Source organism: Octopus sinensis, linkage group LG18 (assembly GCF_006345805.1).
Source record: "Octopus sinensis linkage group LG18, ASM634580v1, whole genome shotgun sequence".
NCBI classification, from domain to species: domain Eukaryota; kingdom Metazoa; phylum Mollusca; class Cephalopoda; order Octopoda; family Octopodidae; genus Octopus; species Octopus sinensis.
Window position 1 is genome coordinate 28,012,605 of NC_043014.1, and position 23,271 is coordinate 28,035,875.

Below are 23,271 nucleotides of genomic sequence, written 5' to 3' on the forward strand. Positions count from 1 at the left end.
TCACCTAGGAAACTTGGCAATGTTATCATTAAGCCATATAAAGAGTTCACTACATTTTTGCTTGTTTGAGTATACAAGTTTTTTTTTGTGTGTGCTTAAGCTATTAGCTGCTGTTCCAAAATAGGTATTGGACTAATTGTCTAAAGAAGTTTTTAATAAGTATATAATTTTGAACATCTTTGTACTTTAACAACTTTACTGAATAGAAGCTGAAATACATGTTACTTTATTTTCTTCACTAAGAAAGTAAATTCAAGCGTAGCCTGAACTGCTTTCATGAGTTGAGTGATACTTTTACTTTTAGCTTTTTCATTTCTTACTAAACTATGCACACATTTTAGACAGAGTTGTGTACATAGAAGTTTTCTCAGCAACTGATCTGTGTTTATGTTTTATCTAATCTATCCTTGTATTGAGGCCTTTTGGTACAGTCCTGTGCAAATATATATATATATGTGTGTATATATATATATATATATATATTCTAGGTTTACATATGTAATAACTTGGTAATGTGTGAACTGTGTTCCCCATTCACAGGCCACTGGTTTTAAGTAAAGTATTAAGCACCTGTAGTATGCAAATTGATAATCCTAATTCTCTGAGTCTACTAGATTTGATGTGTATATAAATGGGTTGGCTACTTGTTACTCTGGGATTGCTCACTTGATGTAGACACCTGATGAGACCCCAATGAAGGTCAAAAATCAATTAAGGCTGTTGTCATTTTTTTCAATCTATGGAGAAATTGGTGAATTTGACATATTTATTTGTATGTCCACCCTGTATGTCTCTGTATTTGAGGCTGGGCTGAAAAGTTCATAGGATGACCATGAAGGGGTGATACTAGAACTGAAATCATCCATGTATTAATTTCAGCCCTTCCTATTAATAACTACATTGCTTTTTTCCAGTTAAACTGACATCTAACTGCTCGAAAAAGGCTTCAAAAGTAACTAGGAGCAACTTCTCTTGAAAATGGATGAAATTTGGGATTGTGGTGTTATCAAATACTTACAGAAAAAAGGGTTTAGTCCCCAAGGACATTCCTGCTGACCTAGTTGCTACATTAGGGGATAATGTTCCAGCTTTATTAACAGTACAACAATAGGCATCTGAATTTAGGAGGGGAAGGGTGTGTCTTGAAGATGACCCAATGTCTGCATGTTCTGCATCTGCCACCCCAAAGGAAAACCTCCATTGCATCCACCACATGGTGATGGATGACAAGCAATTGACTATAAATCGAATAGCCAATGTTATTAGCATATCCAATGGGAGATTTGAGAATATTCTGCACAGTGAACTTGGCATGATGAAGGTTTCTGCTTGGTAGGTGCCACATCTTCTGACACCTGATCAAAAGTGCATCAGGCTGATCACATCATGGCAAAATCTGACATTGAAGCAGATCCAGCTGGTTTCCTTGAACGTTTCCAAACCCAGGGTAGGTGTTGGCTTCATCACTTTGAGCCAGAAACAAAGAGACAATCCATGTTGTGGAAATCACCTCTCCTCACCTGCTCCAAAGAAGGCTGTTTCATTTGTAGGCAAGGATGCAAAAGGCATTATTTTTACTGACAATCTTGAAAAGGGCCACACCATCAATGGAGAGTACTATGCCAACTTGCTGAGGCAGTTATGAAAGTCTACCAAAGACCAAATACCCAAGTAAACTGACAAAAGGGTCTTGTTTCATCAGGACAATGCTCCAGCACACAAGTCCTTGCTTTCAATTTCTCCTGTGCATGATTGTGACTTTGAACTGGTTGATCACTGTTCATATTCTCCTGATTTGGCCCCATCTGACTATCTTCTATTCCCCACCATGAAAAAACTCTTGGCTGGGAACCAGTATCACAGTGATGATAACATCATATCTGCTGTTGATGACTTTCACCAATGGGATCCAAGCAGTGCAACACCGATGGAAGAAGTGTGTGGACTGCAAGGGGTCTATGTTGAAGCACAAACCTCATTTGGTCACATTCCATGAGAGTATCTAGGTCAACCTATGAACTTTTCAGCTCATGTGTATATGTATATGTATGTATATGAGAAACAGCAAGACTTAGATCAGTATTTTAATTTAAATAGATATCGATTATATTATTCTAATCTTTTCCCTTCGAACTTTTTTGCAACATAACGACTTCGTTTAAATTTTCACCAACTTGAAGGAATGACTAAAAACAGCAAAAATTATGCTCTTAATTCTGTACTCTTATCAGTGTTGTTGTTTTATTGTATTTTTTGTTATTTCCTCTCTTGAATGCAATGATTATCTGTAAAATGTCTCTGAATTTCTTTCTCATATAGATTGTAGAGTTGCTACCTCTGAGGTTCCTTCCACCAAATGAGAAAATCCAGATCACATTTGGCTTGCATCTTGTAATTTCATGTTGTCCTGTCAGTGACATCTGTCCAGATGATAGTAACTTAGTTAGTACAGTACCAAATGACCAAAAACTTTCTCTGATTACTAACTGCATTGACTGCCTAAGCACTTTGATGATGTCTTCAGAGAATGTTTTTATATACAACTATCTCAGACCAGAAGTCGTACTTAATTTTCTGGAAACTTCCTTAAGCAAAATTCAAAAACAGGTAAGGATAGACAAGATAAGCAAGAGACTTATTGTCTTTTTGCTTTGGTTTATTTTTCAATAGTTAGAAATAAGACCAGTTACTTATTTGCAATGAAAAAAAGGCATCAGAGGAGTGATGCATACCCTGTGTGCAGATAACTTGTTTTGCTTACCCATGCTTTTTAATTGAACTGAATTAAGCTTTCTAATCCTAAAAGAGGATTAGAGGCCTAAGAATAGTGAAATTAAGGAATCAGTTTGTAAATAAACAAAACCCTTGAATCCATCACTGCACACATATGCACACACACAGAGTCACATATCTATGTATGTATGTATGCATTCACATGTGTCTACACGCATAGGTACACCGTCATCTATAGACACAAAGAAGGGTCAATTCATATGAAAAAGAAAGTGAACAAAATGAAATATTTATGGAAAATATTGCATAGCAACATCATTCAATGATGGCAGGTGAATCAAATGAACTGTAGTTCATTGTAGGATATAAATAATATGACGCTTATTGAGAAATTTTTAAGTTCGATTAAAAAAAAATTTTTTTCTCATGTATCACCATTATAAGTATTTACACTCCAGTGAAATTAAAAGATCAACTCGTAAATAAACGAAACCCTTAAATCCATCACTGTACACACACACATGCACACAGTTGCATATCTATGTATTTATGTATGTTTGAAGATAATCAAATCAAATTTTCATCATTTCAAGCCACTGACCCAATGAGTATTTCTGCCAAATTTGGTGAAAATCCATTCAGCTGTTTTCCAGTAATTTTGCAAATGCACAGTCAAACAAAGATGTGTGATTACAATACTCTGCTTTTTCTTACGTACACAAGGTAATTAATAACTTGTGGCTGTGTGTCTAAGAACTTTACTTTTGAACCATATATTTTAGACTGTGTTTTTTACTTCATGGGCACTTTTTGTTGGTGTTTTCTTCTATAGCTGTGGACTGACCATTGCTGTTAAGTGAAATTGGTAGGTGGAAACTGTAAGAAAACTGTCATATAAGTATATTTATGTGTGAGTGTGTTGGAGCTTCCCTTCGTCTTGACATTTGTGTGCTGATTGGAAATAAAGTCACCAGTCATACTGATGGTGACATTTGTCTTTATCTTTTATTTGTTTCAGTCATTCAGCTGTGGCACCTCCATGAGTTTTTAATCAAAAGAATCAACCCGAGTACTTATTATTTTTTAAGCCTGATACTTATTCTGTCAGTTTCTTTGCTAAACTGTGAAGTTATGGGGGATGTAAACACACCAACATTGGTTGTCACATGGAGGTGGGGCACGGGCACACACACACACACACACACATGCGTGTGGCAGACTTCTTTCAGTTTCTGTCTATCAAATCCATTTGCAAGGTTTTGGCTAGCCTGAGGCAGAAGACACTTGCCCAAAGTTCCACATAGTGGTACTAAACTGGAATCATGTGGTTAGGAAGTAAGTTTCTTATCGCACAACCACTTTACTTCCAGGAAAACATGTCTAGCATTGAGTTGTTCATTGTTTGAAGGACAAAGGGAAAAATTTCCTTACTTGGATACAAGTGATGATTAGTGCAAGAATAGCATCTGGCTGTAGAAAATCTGCATCAGTAAGTTCCATTGAACCATGCAAGCATAGAAAAGTAGACATTAACCCTTTCGTTACCAAACCGCCCAAAGCCGCCCGAATTTACCTATTCATATTTAAATGAGAATATCAGAGCAAATCTCTTTAGTACATTCGTGAAAACACGTATTATACTTCGTAAAGAGTTCAACTACAGTTTTGAACAATAATCAAAGTGTAATTTTAATTCCCTGAATTTTGGGAGATTTTTTTCCGAAATTTGTTCCTATTCTGTTTTCAAAATTTGTAATTCTGGCAAAAAATGGATACGAATTTCATTATATCAAGCAGCGAGTCAGAATTCGAAGGATTTTCTACTGAAGACCTTCATAAATCTAACTCTATGACTGAAAAAAAAAAGCATGTGGTATTTGATAATGAATCTGATGTTTCATTTTCCGAAAGTGAAAACTGTGAATCCGAGATCGACAGCGATAAAGAAAATGAATTGGCACCCGAATGGAGTGAAAATTTAAAAACTGTTTCTTTCGGTGATTTTTCTGAAGAAACTGGACCAAGTCACAGACTTTCCCAGAAGAGTAACGCCTTAGACTATTTCTTTTTACTTTTTTGAATGAGCCTATTTGAAATCATTACGGCGAAAACGAACTGTTACGTAAACAAAGCGAAAGAAACGATAGTTTGTGGTTTCCCACAACGTTAAATGAAATTAAGACTATTTTGCCATAAATATTATTATGGGTATCAGAAAGTTACCCAGAATAACAAATTCTATCGTAAAATTTTGTTGTATATCCAATTGAATATTAGCTAATAACCCATTTTCTATAGCGATGTTTGAACAAAATTTTAATAATTTTATATTTTGTTGAATTTACCTGTATCTACCTGCAATTAGAGTCACTTTGTGACAAAAATTATAGTATAGAATTGGTTGAGAATATTTCATTAAATTATCTTCCAAAAATCAGATTAATATATCGATAAATAAAAAAAGTTATAGTTGTTTAATGAAACCAGACTAAATTTATGATTACGTTAGAAATTAATTGAAACACATAAGGGGTGTAATTTGGTCAGAAATATAGTAACGAAAGGGTTAAATGATAGAATGATGTTGATATTAGGAATTTATGACTAAAATTTCAATATAAATCACGTTAGGCATTATAAACACCAGTTTGAAGTGGAAGAGAGAAAAGAGCTCACTGATAGGACTTAAATCACATGACTAGTTACTGGGCAACCAGTTACATATTACGCTATTTGATGTAGACTGAAGAAGGCTTCTCTGAATATCATTATTGTCATTGTTTTACTGTCCACTTTCCCATGCTTGCATGAATCAGATGGAATTGTAGCTCTTCCTGTCATCAACACTCGCCTTTTTTTTTCAAATAAGGTAATATTTCCCCATGACCAGACATGTTTTCACAAACAATTGGGAATGAAGGACTCTGCTTGCATAATAGAGACAGTAACACATACACCATGGGCCTTTTTTCAGTTTCCATCTACTAAATCTACTCACAAGGTTTTTGTAGGCCCAGGCCCTAGCAGAAGACAGTTGTCCAAGGGGGATTGAACCTGGAACAATTTGGTTGTCTTAGAAAGAAATTATATTTGTTGTTGTTATTATTATTATTGCTACTGCTGAACTTTGTATGATTTCTACAATAACAGAAACCCAACAGCCAACAGGCTCTATTGATGTGTTACTACAGGCTTCTGGAATATTCTATATCTTCCATAATTGAAGGTTTTACATTATGTTCTATATTAGAGACTTATATCATGAAGGTAAGTAAGCCTAGCATTTTATAACTCTACTTCTATTTATTTCTCTGGTGTATCATTTGATTAAAAACTGACTTAGGTCAGTTTGATCAAGCAATCTTGTGTACTAAAATGGTTGGTCAAATGGAGCTGGATGTTGGAGAAACCTGTAGGATTCTACTCTCACTTTATTCCCACTTAAATGTAGATGTTCTCTTGGAACAAACTATACTGTGGTAGATACCATGAGAGAAACTCTCACATAGACTTTTTGTGTAAAAAGCATGCTTGTTGCTAGTGGGGAGATAAATCCCCACCAATGATAAAAACTAGTGTGCATTTTGCACCAAGAACCTATATGAGAGCTTCTTTCATGGTATCTATAACAGTAAAGTTTGTTCTAATGGAACATCCACATTTTAAATGGGAATAAATATTACCTCTTGGTATTAGTACTGCCTCTCTCGCTCATATATATATCTATTATTATTGTCTTCTTTTTCATCATCATCACTGCCGTTTAACGTCCACTTTCCATGCTGGCATGGGTTGGATGGTATGATAGAGAACTGGCAAGCCAGGAAGCTGCACCAGGCTCTAATCTGATTTGGCAAGATTTCTACAGCTGGATGCCCTTCCTAATGCTAACCACTCTGAGAATGTAGAGGGTGCTTTTTATGTACCATCAGCATGGGAGCCAGTCAAGTGACACTGGCATTGGCCATGCTCGAATGGTGGTTTTTACGTACCACTGGCACAGGTGCCAGTTAGGTGGCACTGGTATTGGCCACACTTGAATGGTGCTTCTTATGTTCCACTGGCACGGGTGCCAGTCAGGCAGCACTGGCATCACATCATGTTATTTGTTTATCTAATATCAGGATTTACAAGCTTTAACATCATTGGTTACAAGTTTCCAAAGGACCAATCACTCTTTCACTGTATTTCTAATGGAGAGATTGACAAGGGAGCATCTGTAACTTGGTAGATGTCATTTGAAGGAACAATTTTTCAATGATGTTTACATCCATCATTGATATATGGAAAAATAATGATACACACACAAGTTATGGATCTCTTGTTCCACGCATCTTTGATAGCACAGAGCCACTGGGTGATTTATTGATAGGGAAATGACAACAAATTGTAGCTCGGTGCTTCTTTATGCAAAGCCTGCAGGATGTAAATCCTTATATAGTAATACATGTGCATATATAGATACGCTTTCACACACACATGTATGCATGTGTGTGTACATGCATATATATGTTTTGGTGCAGACATGGCTGTGTTAGGAAGTTTGCTTTGTAACCACATGGCTTTGAGTTCATTCCCATTGCAGTGCACCTCTTGGGCTGACCAATGTTTTGTGAGTGAATTTTGTTGCAGAAACTATACAAAGCCCATTATATATACATGTGTGTTTGAAGGTTTACATCTACATTCTGTGTGCTTTGCATATAAAAGTGCTGTGCTATTTGCTTGTTACCATTTCCCTATCAGCAAATTGTTTGCTGGCTGTAGACTTTCAAAGGTGTGTAGAATAAGAGAGCCGTTACTTGAAAGATAGGTATGGATTGGCAAGAGGAAGGACATCTGGCTCTAAAAACAATACCTTGATGTACTATGTAAGTATCTAACTTAGGTGAGCATAGAAAAACAGATGTAAAGATCTATATAGAATCATAATGAAACTTACAAGACTCAGATCAAATTGTCCTGTTCCAAGTTTCAAATACATGTAATGGACAAAGTACACAGCATTTTGGTGTGGTGTAATGCAATATGTTAAACATCCGATAACATGAAAAAAAAAAAACGTGCAGAATAACTGAGAGGTGTAAAATTAAGTCAATCTGAAATCATCAAGGAACTTCAGATTTTAGAGTTATGTATTAAAAGTATTACCTACAAAGTTTCAGCAGATAACATGCACACACACACACACACGCGCACGCACAAAACAGGTCCTATGCAGCTTTCACCTTCCAAATTCCACTCACGAAGTATTGGTCAACCATAAAGGCTATTGTAGAAGATACTTGCCCAAAGTGTCTTGCAGTATAACAAATGTGGGACTATAAATTCTTAAACAACCATGCATGCATCCATGTTCTTGTTGAAGAGACAAGTTCCACTAGTTAGAAGATACATCTACTGCTACAATTGCTCGAAAAGTGTCTGAGGATGCCTTGGCTGGTAATAATCAGGCATATGCTGGGGCTGACATATCTGAAGAAATTTCTGGACAATGATGATGAACAGATGTGGTCACTGTTTGTGCAACATGTCTTTGTGTAGCTCACTTTTTTGACTGAGATGCAAAATGCCAAGTAAGGCCAGGCACTTAACATCTGGAATGTTACCACATATTCACTGCACTATAAAAGAGAACAGCGCAGCTGATGAAAACCTCAATTTTTGCATTCTAATAAGGGTTAGTGGAGGGTAGCATCATTGAGAACTGTCCAAGTAATTTCTTCTGTAAAAGTTTCTGGTCAGGGATTGTGGAGAATTTCTAGAAGTTCTTGGCCTGGCACTGCTATAGTAAGTGGGTTTTTCTTGGAATACATACAAGCATGATTGTTATGTCTGAGATGCATACAAGGTAATGAAAGTGTCCAGCGTACACTTGTTCAGTGTCCATGCACTGCTGATTTGTGGGTTTATCTTGAGCAGCACTCATTATGTGCAAAATAAACTTGGTTATCATCCAAGTTTATTGTTACAATGAATTCACTGTCTTCTTTCAGCAAGGAAGTATAAATTGTCTTCCTCTGTCTTGTAGCTATGGTGAAGGCCTTTGAATATTGTTTAAAGGTTTAAGGGTAGATCTTTTCATCTTGGACTACATTCTCACCAACTTCAAGTACCACTTGAAGAATTGAAGAAGGTGAGCGTAGAGAGGTGTTGCCCTTTAGTATATTTTATGAAAGGTGGCTGACATTGACGAAATTGACATGACTAAGTGAACAGTTGTTCCCAAATGGATTTGAACCCAAAACATAAATATAACTAATATTACACTGTTGTCTGATGCCCTACCAATTCAACAAATAACAATAAACAGGAGAACCTATAATGGCTTATGTTTCTTCTTTTTCTTAACAGTTATTCAAATATCTCCAGAAGGCTAAAGATCGGATTTGTAAAAAGTCACATTCCATGGAATATATTCACAAGAAGTACTCACTCAAGTTTCTTTTTGCATCCAAATTTATCGAGGAACTTGGCAAGGTCTGATGGTTTTGTATTGTCATCATTTACGATTCATGTATGTGTACTATTTGTGTGTGTGTGAGAGGGAGAGAAAAAGAGAGAGGCAGAGCCAGAGATCACATATGTTGTGTGCCTGTTAACTGTTGTTTAGCACCCAAGTCAGCTCTATCAAGCAAATCTTTGATGAAAGGTATTAAAATCATTATCGTTTATTTTCAGACATAATTCATCAGAGTACACTGTCCCCACTTTTTTTAAAGGTGGTAGCTTGTGATTTAAGAGGGATTTAGCTGTTATTCTATTAATTTAAGCAAGATATAGGCTCCCTCATTGCCTGTTCTAAATGTGGATGTTATTGATGGTTGTTTGGTTTAGTTTGTTAAGCATTGACATAGATAGAGGTTTAGCTTAACATAGAACATCTAGGAACCTTATTTGCTGACATTTGTGTTCATTTATATTATAGTCTCCTGCATTAATACAAGGCAGGCCTTACATTAATGTAAGAGACACTCATTGATTGTGAGGATTTGTTATGTCAAGGATGTATATACTTATAAAAGCAGCGCCCTTATATAGTCCTTGTAGTACACCTCGATATCTTTTGCAGCACACCTAGATACTTCTTCAGTGCACTGCTATATGTCTTGTAGTAGACTGTTTGAGAACCATTGATCTAACAGTTTGATCCTTGTTCTTTATCTTCCATCTGGGAATGAGGATAAGAGGAGGAAAGTTGTGTTGTCTTTTGGGCTCTTGACAAGTAAATTCCTTTGGCCTGTGAAACACTTCTCAATTATTGAATTCTTAATACTCTTTTGTCCATTTTCTTGATTGTCATATGTGTGTGGACACGACAGATAGTGATATGGTGAATTTGGTTTATTAAGGATATTTATACTGAGCAAAACCTGGTGTGTGTTGAAGGAGGTGATATTGTTGTTAAATGATGATGATATGTACATACAATGTAAATATATGTATATACTTGAGAGTGAGAGAAAGACCTATAGGTACATACAATGAAAGTCCTTTGATAGATGTGATAGATATGAACCTAGAGACTATAGACTGCTAGACTAATAATTTATCCTTTCAATCATTTTACCTCTATATTCATCATCATTGTAAAAACTGTTTTTCCATGCTGGCATGGATTGGATACATCTCGCCACTCACTGCAGTCATAGCACACACCACATCAGAGAAAACCTGGTCAACTGTGTTGTTATGTATTTCATGTCATTTTTGGTATGCCAACCTATCACTAGCTACTTTACTGTGAATAAAATTAACTTAAACTATTCTTTCATGTCACAGGTATTACAACAGAAAACATTATCAGAAGACACTCGTGCTATAGCAACGAAATATATGGAAATGTTTTCTGATGTTGTCCTAGAAATGGTCACTTCCATTGATTCTGATGTACCAGACTGTGTACTTGCTGTATACACTTCTCTCTTGGAGTCCCAGAAAAATACTTCAAATGGAGGGAAGCCTTTAAGTAACAAACACAACCCCAGATTGACAGTCTGTTGTTTAAACAAGATCTCCAAAATGGTTTGTAATTAATACTTTACTTTTTACTTGTTCCAGTCATTGGACTGTGGCCATGCTGGAACATTGCCTTGAAGTCTTTAGTTGAACAAATTGATCCCACTACGTGAAATCTTGTATGCATTAATTTCAACTCCATGTATTTCATCATCATCGTATAACGTCTGTTTTCCATGCTAGCATGGGTTGGACGGTTCGACCAGGATCTGGGAAGCCAGGAGGCTGCACCAGGCTCCAGTCTGATCTGGCAGTGTTTCTACAGCTGGATTCCATTCCTAATGCCAACCACTCCATGAGTGTAGTGGGTGCTTTTTATGTGCCAGGCAAGATTGGCAACGGCCACGATCGGTTGGTGTTTCTTACGTACCACCGGCACGGAAGCCAGTCGAGGCAGCGCTGGCAACGGCCACGTTTGGATGGTGCTTTTTACATGCTACTGGCACTGGTATCACAACTATAATTTCCATTGATTTTTTTTGATCGATTTCGATTTCATTTGCCTCAACAGGTCTTCACAAGCAGAGTTTTGTGTCCAATGGCTACATCCCAGGTAAAGGCCCTGGGTTATGGTCTCACTCGTCCTGCCGGGTCTTCTCACTCACAGCATATTTCCAAAGGTCTCGGTTACTAGTCATTGCCTCGGTGAGACCTATGTTTGAAGGTCGTGCTTCACCACCTCGTCTCAGGTTTTCCTGGGCCTACCTCTTCCACGAGTTCCCTCAACCGCTAGGGTGTGGCATTTTTTCACACACCTATCTTCATCCATTCTCGCCACATGACCATATCAGTGCAATCGTCTCTCTTGCACACCACAACTGATGCTTCTTAGGTCCTACTTTTCTCTCAAGGTACTTACACTCTGTCGAGTATGAACACTGACATTACACATCCATCGGAGCATACTGGCTTCATTCCTTGTGAGCTTACGCATATCCTCAGCAGTCACGGCCCATGTTTCACTGCCATGTAGCATGACTGTTCGTACACATGTCATACAGTCTGCCTTTTACTCTGAGCGAGAGGCCTTTTGTCACCAGCAGAGGTAAGAGCGCTCTGAACTTTGCCCAGGCTATTCTTACTCTGGCAGTTACACTTTCAGCACCCACCCCCACCTCCCGCTACTGACTTGGTCACCTAGGTAACGGAAGCTATCAACTACTTCTAGTTTTTCTCCCTGGAATGTGGCGGAAGTTGTTTTCTGCACATTTTCAGTGTTTATTGCTCCTGAGCATCTGCCACATACAAAAACTATTTTCCTAGTTAGCCTTCCTTTGATATTGCTGCACCTCTTATGTGTTCATAGCTTACACTGGGTACATCTTATAGAGTTTCTACCTATGCCTCTACTACAGATCGAGCAGGGCCATCTAGCTGAAGGGATTTGTGGTTTGCCTGCCTTCTTACTTATTAGGACTTTGGTTTTAGCGAGGTTGACTCTAAGGCCCTTCGATTCTAATCCTTACTTCTACACTTGAAACCTCTCCTCTAGTTCTGATAGTGACTTAGCTATTAGAGCAAGGTCATCAGCATAGAGAAGCTCTTATGTGTACATAGCTTACACTGGGTACATCTTATAGAGTTTCTACCTACACCTTTTCTACAGATTGAGCAGGGCCACCTACATGAAGGTATTTGTGATTTGTCTACCTTCCTACTTATTAGGACTTTGGTTTTAGCGAGGTTGACTCTAAGGCCCTTCGATTCTAATCCTTGCTTCCACACCTGAAACTTCTCCTCCAGTTCTGATAGTGACTCAGCAATTAGAGCAAGGTCATCAGCATAGAGGAGCTCCCAGGGGCATCCTGTCTTGATTTCCTCTGTTATTGCCTGGAGAACTATGATAAATAAGAGGGGGCTGAGGACTGAACCTTGGTGGACTCTACCTCTACCCAGAATTCTTCACTGTACTCGTTGCCCACCCTCACTTTACTAATGGCGTCTCTGTACATGGCTCGCACAGCTGTCACTAACCATTCATCTATCCCTAGTTTCCTCATAGACTACTAGATAAAGGATTGGGGGATCCTGTCAAAGGCTTTCTCCATGTCAACGAAAGCCAGGTATAGAGGTTTATCTTTGGCTAGGTATTTCTCCTGCAGCTGTCTTATCTGGAATATAGTATCAATGGTGCTTTTCCCTGGCACGAACCCAAACTGCATCTCATCTAAACTGACTCTCTCTCTAATTAGTTGGGCTATGATCCTCTCCATGACCTTCATTACTTGATCCAGCAACTTGATACCTCTGTAATTATTTGTATCTAAGGTGTCACCTTTACCTTTGTAGCAGTTGACTATGGTGCTGCTACAGCAGTCATTGGGTATGACTCCTTCGTGTATCACCTGGTTAACTATATGGGTGACTAGGCTATAGCCGACACTGCCAGATATTTTGAGCATCTCTGCAGTAATTCCTGATGGGCCTGGGGCTTTCCCTGCCTTCATACTCTTGATTGTTTTACCTACCAAGGTACTGTCAAGTCGGATAGCTGGTCCCTCTGTTGGTTCGACATTTGGCAGACTCTCTTTCTCCCATTCATTCTCTTTATTGAGCAACCTTTCATAGTGGCGTCTCCAAACCTCTCTCTTTGCAGTCTCATTTAGTGCAAGTGAACCATCATCCATACGGACACATTTCTCTCCTACGACATCACGATTCTCTCTCACACACTGTCTTGCAACACGAAATACTTCAAGTCTTTGGTCTTCACGGTGCAGAACATTGGCAAATTTTTTCTTATCTGCTTCCCCTCTGGCTAAATAAACCTGTCTCCTAGCTTCCCTTCTGGCAGTCTGATACAATTCCCTGCTACCTCCGTTCTTCCAGTCCCTCCAAGCCTGTTTCTTTTGTCTAATAGCCCTGTCAACCACATTGTTCCTCCACCACGTTACCTTGGGTCAAGATGGGACTTTGCACCATCCACAGATCTGGTCAGTGGCTCTCAGCAGGTTGTCCCGTAGAAGCCTCCAGTTGTCTTCCACGTTATGTGACACTATATCCCCTTCTATTTCATCGAAGGCTTCGAGTAATACGACTCTAAATCTCTGTCCATTTGCAGGATCTTTAAGCTTCCAGACTCTTCTCCAAGCTGGTCTTCTTCTGGGCATCCATTTAGCCTTGATCCTGAAGACGCTAACTACTAATCTATGTTGAGGGGTACATTCTTCACCTGGGAAGGTTTTGCCATTTATAAGCAGCCCTCTTTTCCTTTTTCTGGCGAGGATGTAGTCAATTTGGCTACTGTGTCTGCCAGAACGGTAGGTGACTAGGTGAGAGGTGGGTTTCCTGAAGTTGGTATTGCAAACCATAAGATCATTTGCATTGCAGAACTCCGCAGCCTGGTTCCCTCCTCATTACGAGAACCAAAACCATAGCCTCCATGGAAGCCCCCGACATGTCGACCAACATGTCCATTGAAGTCACCAGCCACAAAGAGAAGGTCCCTGTCATTTGTCAACGATGTAGTCTGCAATAGGGTGTCATAGAATCGGTCTTTCTGTCCCTCCGGTAGCCCCGGTTGTCGGGCATAGGCCGAGATAATGGTAGCTGACCTATGGTGAAGCACTAATCTAATCTTAAGTACTCTGTCACATACTCTGGCTACCTCGATTACTTTGTCAACCCATTTCTCCGCAAGAAGTATACCCACGCCCCCCGACCCCATCAGTATTCCCTGCCCAGAAAATCTTGTACCTGTGTTCTTTGCTTGTGAGGAACCTAGCGGAACCTCCTCTCCACCTTACTTCTTGGATGCAGCACAAATCTACATGTCTCCGTTTAAGCATCTCAACAATTTCACCAGTCCTACCTTTCAGTGTGCCAACTCTGATGGTGTGGGAGGTGTGGGCCTATGAGACACTGGGATGAGGGACAGCAGTGTCATGTACCTGAAAAGAAAGCGTGTATTTGGCAGAATTCATAAAGAAACACTAGACTACAACCTACATACACTACACCATTTTTATGCGCTATATGATTAAATAAACCCTACGTAGGGGTGAGGGTGGCATTTGGCCCTTAGAAGTGTTCGTGGGAGGTAAACAAGGAAGACATAGGTTAGGAACTTCTGGTTAAGGTGGAGGGGGTGGGAATGTGGGTGTACAGCGTACCCAGCAAGTTTAGACTAGAGCATCATCTTCTGCACTTGTATACTATTTATAACTGCTTAATTTTTTCTAGATAAACTGGTATCTGACTGTTCAAAGAAAACTTCAAAAGTAACTAGTAGTGATTTCTCTTGAAAATGGATAAAATTTGGCATTGTGATGTTATCAAGTACCTGCAGAAAAAAGGGTTTAGTCCCTAAGGACATTCATGCTGCTATGGTCGCTACATTAGGGGATGACACTCCAGCTTTATCAACAGTGCAAAAATAGGCATCTGAATTTAAGAGGGGATGGGAGAGTCTTGAAAAGAACCCAAGGTCTGGATATTCTGCAATTGCCACCATCAAAGAAGACATTGGTCATGTTCACCACATGGTGATGGATGACTGGTATTTGACTATAAATCAAATAGCCAATGCTATTAGCATATTCCATAAGAGTTGATGATATACTGCACAAGGAACTTGGCATGTCAAAGGTGTTCAGTGAATGCAATGTCTTTTGACACCTGATCAAACGCGCACCAGGCTAATCACATCATAGGAAAATCTGCAATTGTTTGAGGCAGATCAACTGGTTTCTTTGAACATTTCCTGACCCAAGATGGGTGTTAGCTTCATCACTTTGAGCCAGAGACAAAAGGCAATCCGTGCAATGAGAACACCTCTCCTCACCTGCTCCAAAGAAGACCAAGGTCATTTCATCTGCAGAGATGGTGATGGCCTCAGTTTTTTGGCATGCAAAAGGCATTGTTTTTTCACTGACAATCTTGAAATGGGTCACACCATCGATAGAGAGTACTAAGCCAACTTGCTGAGACAGTTATGAAAGGCTGTTAGGACCAAACACCCAGGAAATCTGACAAAAGGATAATGTTTCATCAGGACAATGCTCCAGCACAAGTCCTTGCTTTCAATGGCTGCTGTGGTGACTGTGTTGGAACTGGTTGATTGCCTTTTCTCTTTATCTGATTTGGCCCCATCTAACTATCATCTGCTCTTCACTATGAAAAAACACTTGCCTGGGAACCAGTATCACAGTGATGATGACATCATATCTGCTGTTCTTTTATTCTTTTACTTGTTCCAGTCATTAGATTGTGGTCATGCTGGGGCACTGCCTTGAAGAATTTTAGTTGAATGAATCGACCCCAGTATTTTTTAAACTTGGAGCTCATTTTGTCAGTCTCTTTTGCTGAATGACTAAATTACGGGGACATAAACACACCAACACACATACACACACACGCAAATCACTTGCCAAACAAATGACAAAAATATTGAAATTTATTCATTATTTCAAAATAATTCTTGTGCAATTACTTTTAATCTTGATTGCAAAGGAAAATTTTTGATTTCTTAAAGGATATTATTTCAAACACAGGTAATATGTAACCATCAGCTATTTTAGCTACTATTTCTACATTAACAAGAATAATTTATGTGATAAAATGTAAACCCAATAATAGAACAATTGATTAAAATTTTCATCCTAACAGTTTTGTTTTAACTGTTCTTTTTTTATATTTCATTTTTTGTTTTCTCTCTTTTCCAGGAAAACTTTACCAGTTTGTTGCTTTCAGTGCAATTTTTCAAGTTTTCTTTGAATCACGCATCTGCTGTAATCTCTCCAGAAGAACATTCCAATCTCTGGAATTGTCTTAAAGACCTTCTCAGTTTCTTGTCAACCTCTTCTACTGTTACTCAAAGAACTCAGTCGTCATCAGCGGCATCAATTGAAAGCAGTTTGAATACAGCAGTAGCCTTTAGTTTACTATCAAGCTTCTCTGGTCTTCAGTTAGCATCTCTGTGTGCTCCATTATCAACAATAACAATTGGTAGTCAGCTACAGTTCTACTCAACACAGAATTGCATACAGTCTCTTTATATAGCTGTCCAATCAACAATGTTGTCTCTTATAACTGCAATGAGTTGTGAAGAACAACATATACACCTTCAAAATTTGGCATTGTGTTTAGTAAGTGTTACTTTGTGTTACTTTTTGTTTTTAGACTCAAGTTAACCCTAAATGAGTTGACTTATGATTAACCCTTTCGTTGCCAAACCGCCCAAAGCCGCCCGAAAAATTTTTTGGTTCATGTGACCAAGCTGCCCAAAACCGCCCGTAATTACCTATTCATATTTAAATGAGAATATCAGAGCAAATCTCATTAGTACATTCGTGAAAACAAGTGATTATACTTCGTAAACAGTTCATCTACAGTTTTGTACAACGATAGATGTGTAATTTTAATTCCCTGAATTTTGGGACATTTTTTTTGTGTCGATTTTTCTTCAACTTTGAAAATGGATAGGAGTTTCATGTTATCAAGCATTGATTCCGAATTTAAAGCTTTTTCAACGGAAAATAGGGAGATATCGAGAAAAAGAATGAAATAGGTACAGAAGCATGTGGTGTACAAAATAATGAATAAGATATTTTTTTATCCGAAAATGAAAGCAGTGATTCCGAAGAAACAAAGTGGCGATGGCGACAGCAAAGACGATTTTACATCGGAATGAAGTAAAAAACTTTTAAAATGTTTTTATTAGCAATTTTTCTGAGGAGATAGAGTTTATCTATGATGTTTCTTAGGAAGCGAAACCATTAGACTTTTATTTTTTTCAGTATGCTTGTTTGAAGCAATCACTTCGGAAACAAATTTACGCAGATTGTAAACAAACACAAAAGTTTGGAAAATTTGTGAAGCAAATACTGGGTACTGTTGTGGATTTAGTTTTTATACAGGGAAACTAATGTTAGTCAGCATGGCTTAAGGTATGATGTGGTCTGGAAGTTATTGTTTGAAGCGATCAATGCGGAAACAAATTTACGCAGATTATAAACAAACACAAAATGAGGGATCAAATTTCAGATAATTTGTGAAGTAAATATTGGGTACTGCATGGATTTAGTTTTTATACAGGGAAAATAACTTTAGTCAGCATGGCCTAGGGAACGATGTGGTCTGGAATTTATCACTTCCATACCATAACCAGGGCTGTATATTATTTTTTGACCGATTTCTTTAGTTCGGTCAAACTTGCAGTGGATTCCAGTATTTCAGTTTATTCCACCTTTATGGTACACCTGTTGTGCATTAAATTCAACTGATGATCTAGCGATGTGCACAATTCTTCTTTATCAAAATTTTGTTGCATACCCATTTGAATATTAGCTGATGATTCATTTTCTATGGTGATGTTTAAACAAAATTTTAATATTTTTACCTTTTGCTCAATTTACCTGTAATTAAAGTCACTTTGAGACAAAAGTTATGCAATAGAATTGATTAAGAACCCTTTCCTTAATTATGTTCTAAATATTGCATTAATATGTTGATAAGTAAAAAAGTTACAGTTATTTAATGAAACAAGCCTAAATTCATGATTATTTTAGAATTTAATTGAAACTCATGAGGGGTGTATTTTGGTCAGAAATATAGTAACGAAAGGGTTAAAGGCATTCCATAGACATCTCCTTCATGAAACTCAGCAATATGAAATCATCTTTCACCACATAGCAATCTTTCATCTAAACATGATAAGTTGTAGTGGTGTAACTATAATCCTACTTATTCACTGAGACATTTGGAGTACAAATATTGTTTCATACTGGTGGATTTCTGACTTTCAGGTTATCTAAGACAAGAAATGCAAACAGTATGGAATTCATTTGGCATACATTCTTTTCCCATATACTGGTTTCTGTAGCCCAAACTATGCTACAATAGTGGAAACAGTTCTAAGATGATGTTGTTATTGTTGTTTAGGTCATCATGGATTAAGCATATCTATGAGCTAAGCTATTCAAACTGATTATCCCTTTTTATTATTTTGGAATCTAAACCCGGTTTATCTAATATCTCCTCTTTTTAAGAAAGTAGATGCAAGATTGTAATCAGACTAAGAAATATTGCAGTGTTCATACTGTGAGAAAGATGATGTAATTCTTGTTTTCTTTTGGATCATTAATATTACTTGCATTAAAATTTACTCTGAAACTATGCAATGAGTGTAAGGGTTTAGTTCGTAAATAATATATATATATATATATATATGAGTGAACAAATGAAAGAAAGCACTCAATACATTTGGTTACAGTTACATGTATTTAATAAGTTTGACTGAGCTCCATATGACTTAGAGTTTTGTGGTGTATAGGACACGCCCATCTCATCAGATATATACTCTTTTACTTGTTTCAGTCATTTGACTGCAGCCATGCTGGAGCAACGCCTTTAATCGAGTAACTTGACCCCGGTACTTATTCTTTTGTAAGCCCAGTACTTATTCTATCGGTCTCTTTTACCGAACTGCTAAGTAATGGGGACATAAACACACCAGCATTGGTTGTCAAGCAATGCTAGGGGGACAAACACAGACACACAAACACACACGCATATATATACATATATACGACGGGCTTCTTTTCAGTTTCCGTCTACCAAATCCACTCACAAGGCTTTGGTCGGCCCGAGGCTATAGTAGAAGACACTTGCCCAAGGTGCCACGCAGTGGGACTGAACCCGGAACCATGTGGTTGGTAAACAAGCTACTTACCACACAGCCACAATATAATAAATAATTCTAACTAATATAACAATATAATAAATAATTCTAATTTTTCCACCGTCTAGGCCTAAAAAAAAAGCCCTTATTGTTGGTTCCCTATCCTGTTATTCCTTATTTGTACTGTTTTTTCTTCATTTGTATTGCTTTTACGTCCTGTTCTTGTCACTTGTTTTACCCCTCTGCAAAAGAATTCCTTTTGCAGGAAGGACTGCTTCGGCCTGGCTGTGTTCTGCCCTTATCTTCGAAACACGCATTGAGTCGAACCAGGGGCAGCTGATGAAGGGGAATTTTCCTTGTATTGTTTGTCCTGTACTTTGTTTTTTCGTTGTTTAAAAAAAGTCTGTTTCCTTGTTTGATTTTATGTTTTCGTTTCTCGTTGTGTTCTACGTTTATTTGTGGTGTCCTGTACTCATATATATATATATATATATATATATATATGCTTGTATACATACATGTAGATGTAAGTATGTACATATATGTATATATGCATATATTTTACTTATTTATTATATTGTTATTATATGACCGAACGCACGCATCGTTTCTCTTCTCCAAGTAAGTTTTTAATTATATATATATATATATATATATATATACACATAAAGTCCCGTCCAACCCATGTCAGCAGGGAAAAGCAGATTGTGTGTGTGTGTGTGTGTGTACACACATACAAACCTAATGGATCATTTAACTGTATCTGCTTTATATAATGAAAATGCTTTTTCTTAACTATTCCTAGAAAACTGATGCTGGATTGAACAACTTTACTGAAATCACAACTGCAACTGAAGTGTTTCAGATTCTACTGGAGAAAAATGTATTTCATGAAAATGCTCAGCTTCAAAAAACTGTAAGTAATCTGACCAGGAGTGGGAAATGGTAAAGTGTCAAATCAAGTGTGCACATACAAACATACTCTGACACAAAAAACTGATGGACAACTTTTATTAAGCAGATGTATGATTAAAGGCCATCACCATTTTATCCTCTTTTGGGAGTGTCTAGGATTACATTATCTAATGTGTCTTTTTTCTTTGTTAAAGATAATAAGATATAATTTCAGGGGAACTTGGCTGGTATGTCAAAAGACACTTTAACAATGCATAGAAACTTTCTAGTTGTTAAAACAAGTACCATTCATATAGGATCAATGTGGTCAACTGTCTCTCCACTGCAGATGTATGGTTTTGTACCCGTCTAATTTTGTTGCTATAATGACATTACATATCTGCTTGATATAGTTTCACTGATATAACCATAACTTTTGAGTGGACTGCTCGAAAAGTGCAGTCTTTTTTTGGCACGGTCTCTGTCACTGTGATACTTAGCATTCTCTGGCCCATTCAACCTTTGCTGTAAACAGATACCATGAGATGTACAGCTCACTACAGTAATAAGTGTGACCACTGTATAAGTGGTCAGTTTCTAAATTGACATGTAGTCACATATTTCTCAGGCAGAGTATAATCAATTGATTAATCAACACCAATATTTGATTGGTAGTTTAATTTATTTCCCCTGAAGGATGACATGCTAAGTAGACTTTCAGTGGGATTTGAACTCAGAACATGATGTGCTGTGACTGAATACTGCAACACATTTTATCTGAGGCTTTAAAATTGTGCCAAACCATCACTTAGCTTTTTAGCAATTGATGTAACACTTTTGGTACCATCTTGCTTCAGACTGCCTCATGTTCTTTGATTCAACACCCATGTTTCAAACACCAGTTTAATATACCAATAAACAACTAAGTTTTATTGAATCTCTTTGACTTTTTCATTTTCAAATTTAATTGAAACACAGAGTATTTTATTATATTATATCATAATATATTATTATATTATAATGAAATGGTTGATCAACTATAGAATTAACTTTTTCTCCCTCAGAAAATGCATTATTAAAAGAGGGAAGATCATGGACGGAACAGTGCCAACCTCGATCCTTCTTTTAGTGTATAGTTTAGATTTTTACAGTTCCAGTAATGTTGAGTTTACTTTCATTCATGCAACAGTAATTAAATATTTTCCATGTAAATTATGAAAGGTAATTTCAGACAAAAAATGTGAGTTTTTTTTCTGTCTGTTCAAAAGATGTCATTTTGCTATTACTATTTTCCCTCAGACTTCTGTTTCTGTTTGTAGATGTTGAACTCGACCCAGTTGATGTTCCAACAGCTACAATGGCATTGTAATATGGACAAGATGACTAAAATATATATACCTCTGCTTCACTTGGAAGTGAAAATGTTGAAGGTAAGTTGTGCTGTTTATTAAATGTCAATTATATCATGACAGCTGCTGTCTTCCTCGCGAAGACTGTGAACATTGCATTTGAAATTGCCATTACAAAGGAAGGTATTCTTAATGAGGGTACCTTATGCTTTCGTATTGTGTAATCTTCTAGGTGGTACTTTAGAGTAGAAACCAAACAGAAGGATAAAGTTCAGATCCAAAGGCAACAGTGGATATAAAATGTTCAGAAATCATGGCTGTTGTGGATACAGGAGTTGGGAAGAGTGTAGTATGGTTAATTTTATCAAATTAGAACTGTTGTTGATGCAATTAAGTTATTCCAACCAACTCTGTTCCATTAAACCTTCAACACAAATAGCAGATCATGCTACTGGAATATATAAGTATGATGATGGTAACATGTCTGGTCATGGCAGTCCAAGTTGAATCATTTAATTTGTGTCTCCGTTGTGGCCATCACTCATGGGTTGTGCAATCCTAAGAATTTGAGTTCAAAAAATGTAGCCCTTCATTTCAAAAAGATTAAGAAGTGTATTGAGAGAGATTTGGCTAATAATCTCTTTCTCTGTCTGTATCACTTAATAGTTCCATATATTAGAGTTGACTGCATCGTGCTATTTTTACAATGCTACATATTCAATTATGGCATGGTATTATTAGTTCTCTAAATCTACATCTAGAAATAGCAGCCAAAATTCTTTTAAGTCATACTGTCATAACCCAGTTCAAAAAAGGCTTTCCTGAATTACGTCCTCTGAAAGTAACCTGTCTATTTCGTGCTTAATAAACTCTGCATCTCTAGGACTGTGTCTTGAAGTTGTAATTGGTTTGAGCTTAGAGGTCTTAATGCTACAAAGTAGTTCGTACACAGTGCATTTTAAGCTTGACATGGACATACAGAGTGACACAGGTTTGAGCATACCCTTGAAGTCAATTGTTACTGCCAAGTGTTGACTGAGGATATTAATTCTGATGATGACCGGAGCTACAAGGTGGTCGGCCACTAGGAAATTAGTGTGATATGCATTTGTTTCCCAGTTGTAGTTTGCTACTGAATTTGCCTTTAATTTCCAGTGTTGTGTTGTTGGCCTAGTTAACTTTTTCTGGGCAGGTATGATCATATTGTAATCCCCAGACTGCAAGATGATTCGCTTCTATAAATGTCCTGTCAGAACCTGTGTCAAGAAGGGCTTGTGTATTGTTTTCTTAATTTTAATGGGTACCAGCTGTCCTGTAACATTATTGCTAAAATGATGGATAAGGTCTCATCACTGTTTTCCTCTGAGTCACCCTCGAGCTCTATGGTAGCTGTTGTTTTAGGTAAGTTTTGTTTGTTTCTTAGGGGCTTTTTTGAGAAGCAGACTTTCTCTCAATGGCCTTTCTTCTGACACCTTTTGCAAGTGGAGTTTCTTGCCGAGCATTGATTTTTTTTTATGGATGTCTCCACCGCACCAAAAGCATGCTGATTTGGCAACTGCAAGATGGGGTGGTTGATCGATACCAGCTGAGCCTTGCAATAAGTTGTGAGTATCTTCAATGACCACCTCGATGGTTTGAGCAAGCTTATTGTGTTTC

The 23,271-nt window shown here is 37.5% G+C and overlaps 1 protein-coding gene across 1 annotated transcript in view; it reads left to right on the forward strand.

Annotated features, from left to right (window-relative positions):
- The window catches only part of LOC115221223 (unhealthy ribosome biogenesis protein 2 homolog), a 71,541-nt gene that overhangs the window by 39,567 nt on the left and 8,703 nt on the right, over positions 1-23,271 (forward strand). Inside the window, exons 19-25 of the mRNA XM_029791380.2 lie at positions 2,320-2,607; positions 5,884-6,000; positions 9,088-9,213; positions 10,516-10,758; positions 16,416-16,838; positions 20,178-20,288; positions 21,586-21,696. Of these exons, the coding sequence (XP_029647240.1) occupies positions 2,320-2,607; positions 5,884-6,000; positions 9,088-9,213; positions 10,516-10,758; positions 16,416-16,838; positions 20,178-20,288; positions 21,586-21,696 (1,419 nt within the window). The remainder of the gene's footprint in view (positions 1-2,319; positions 2,608-5,883; positions 6,001-9,087; positions 9,214-10,515; positions 10,759-16,415; positions 16,839-20,177; positions 20,289-21,585; positions 21,697-23,271) is intronic.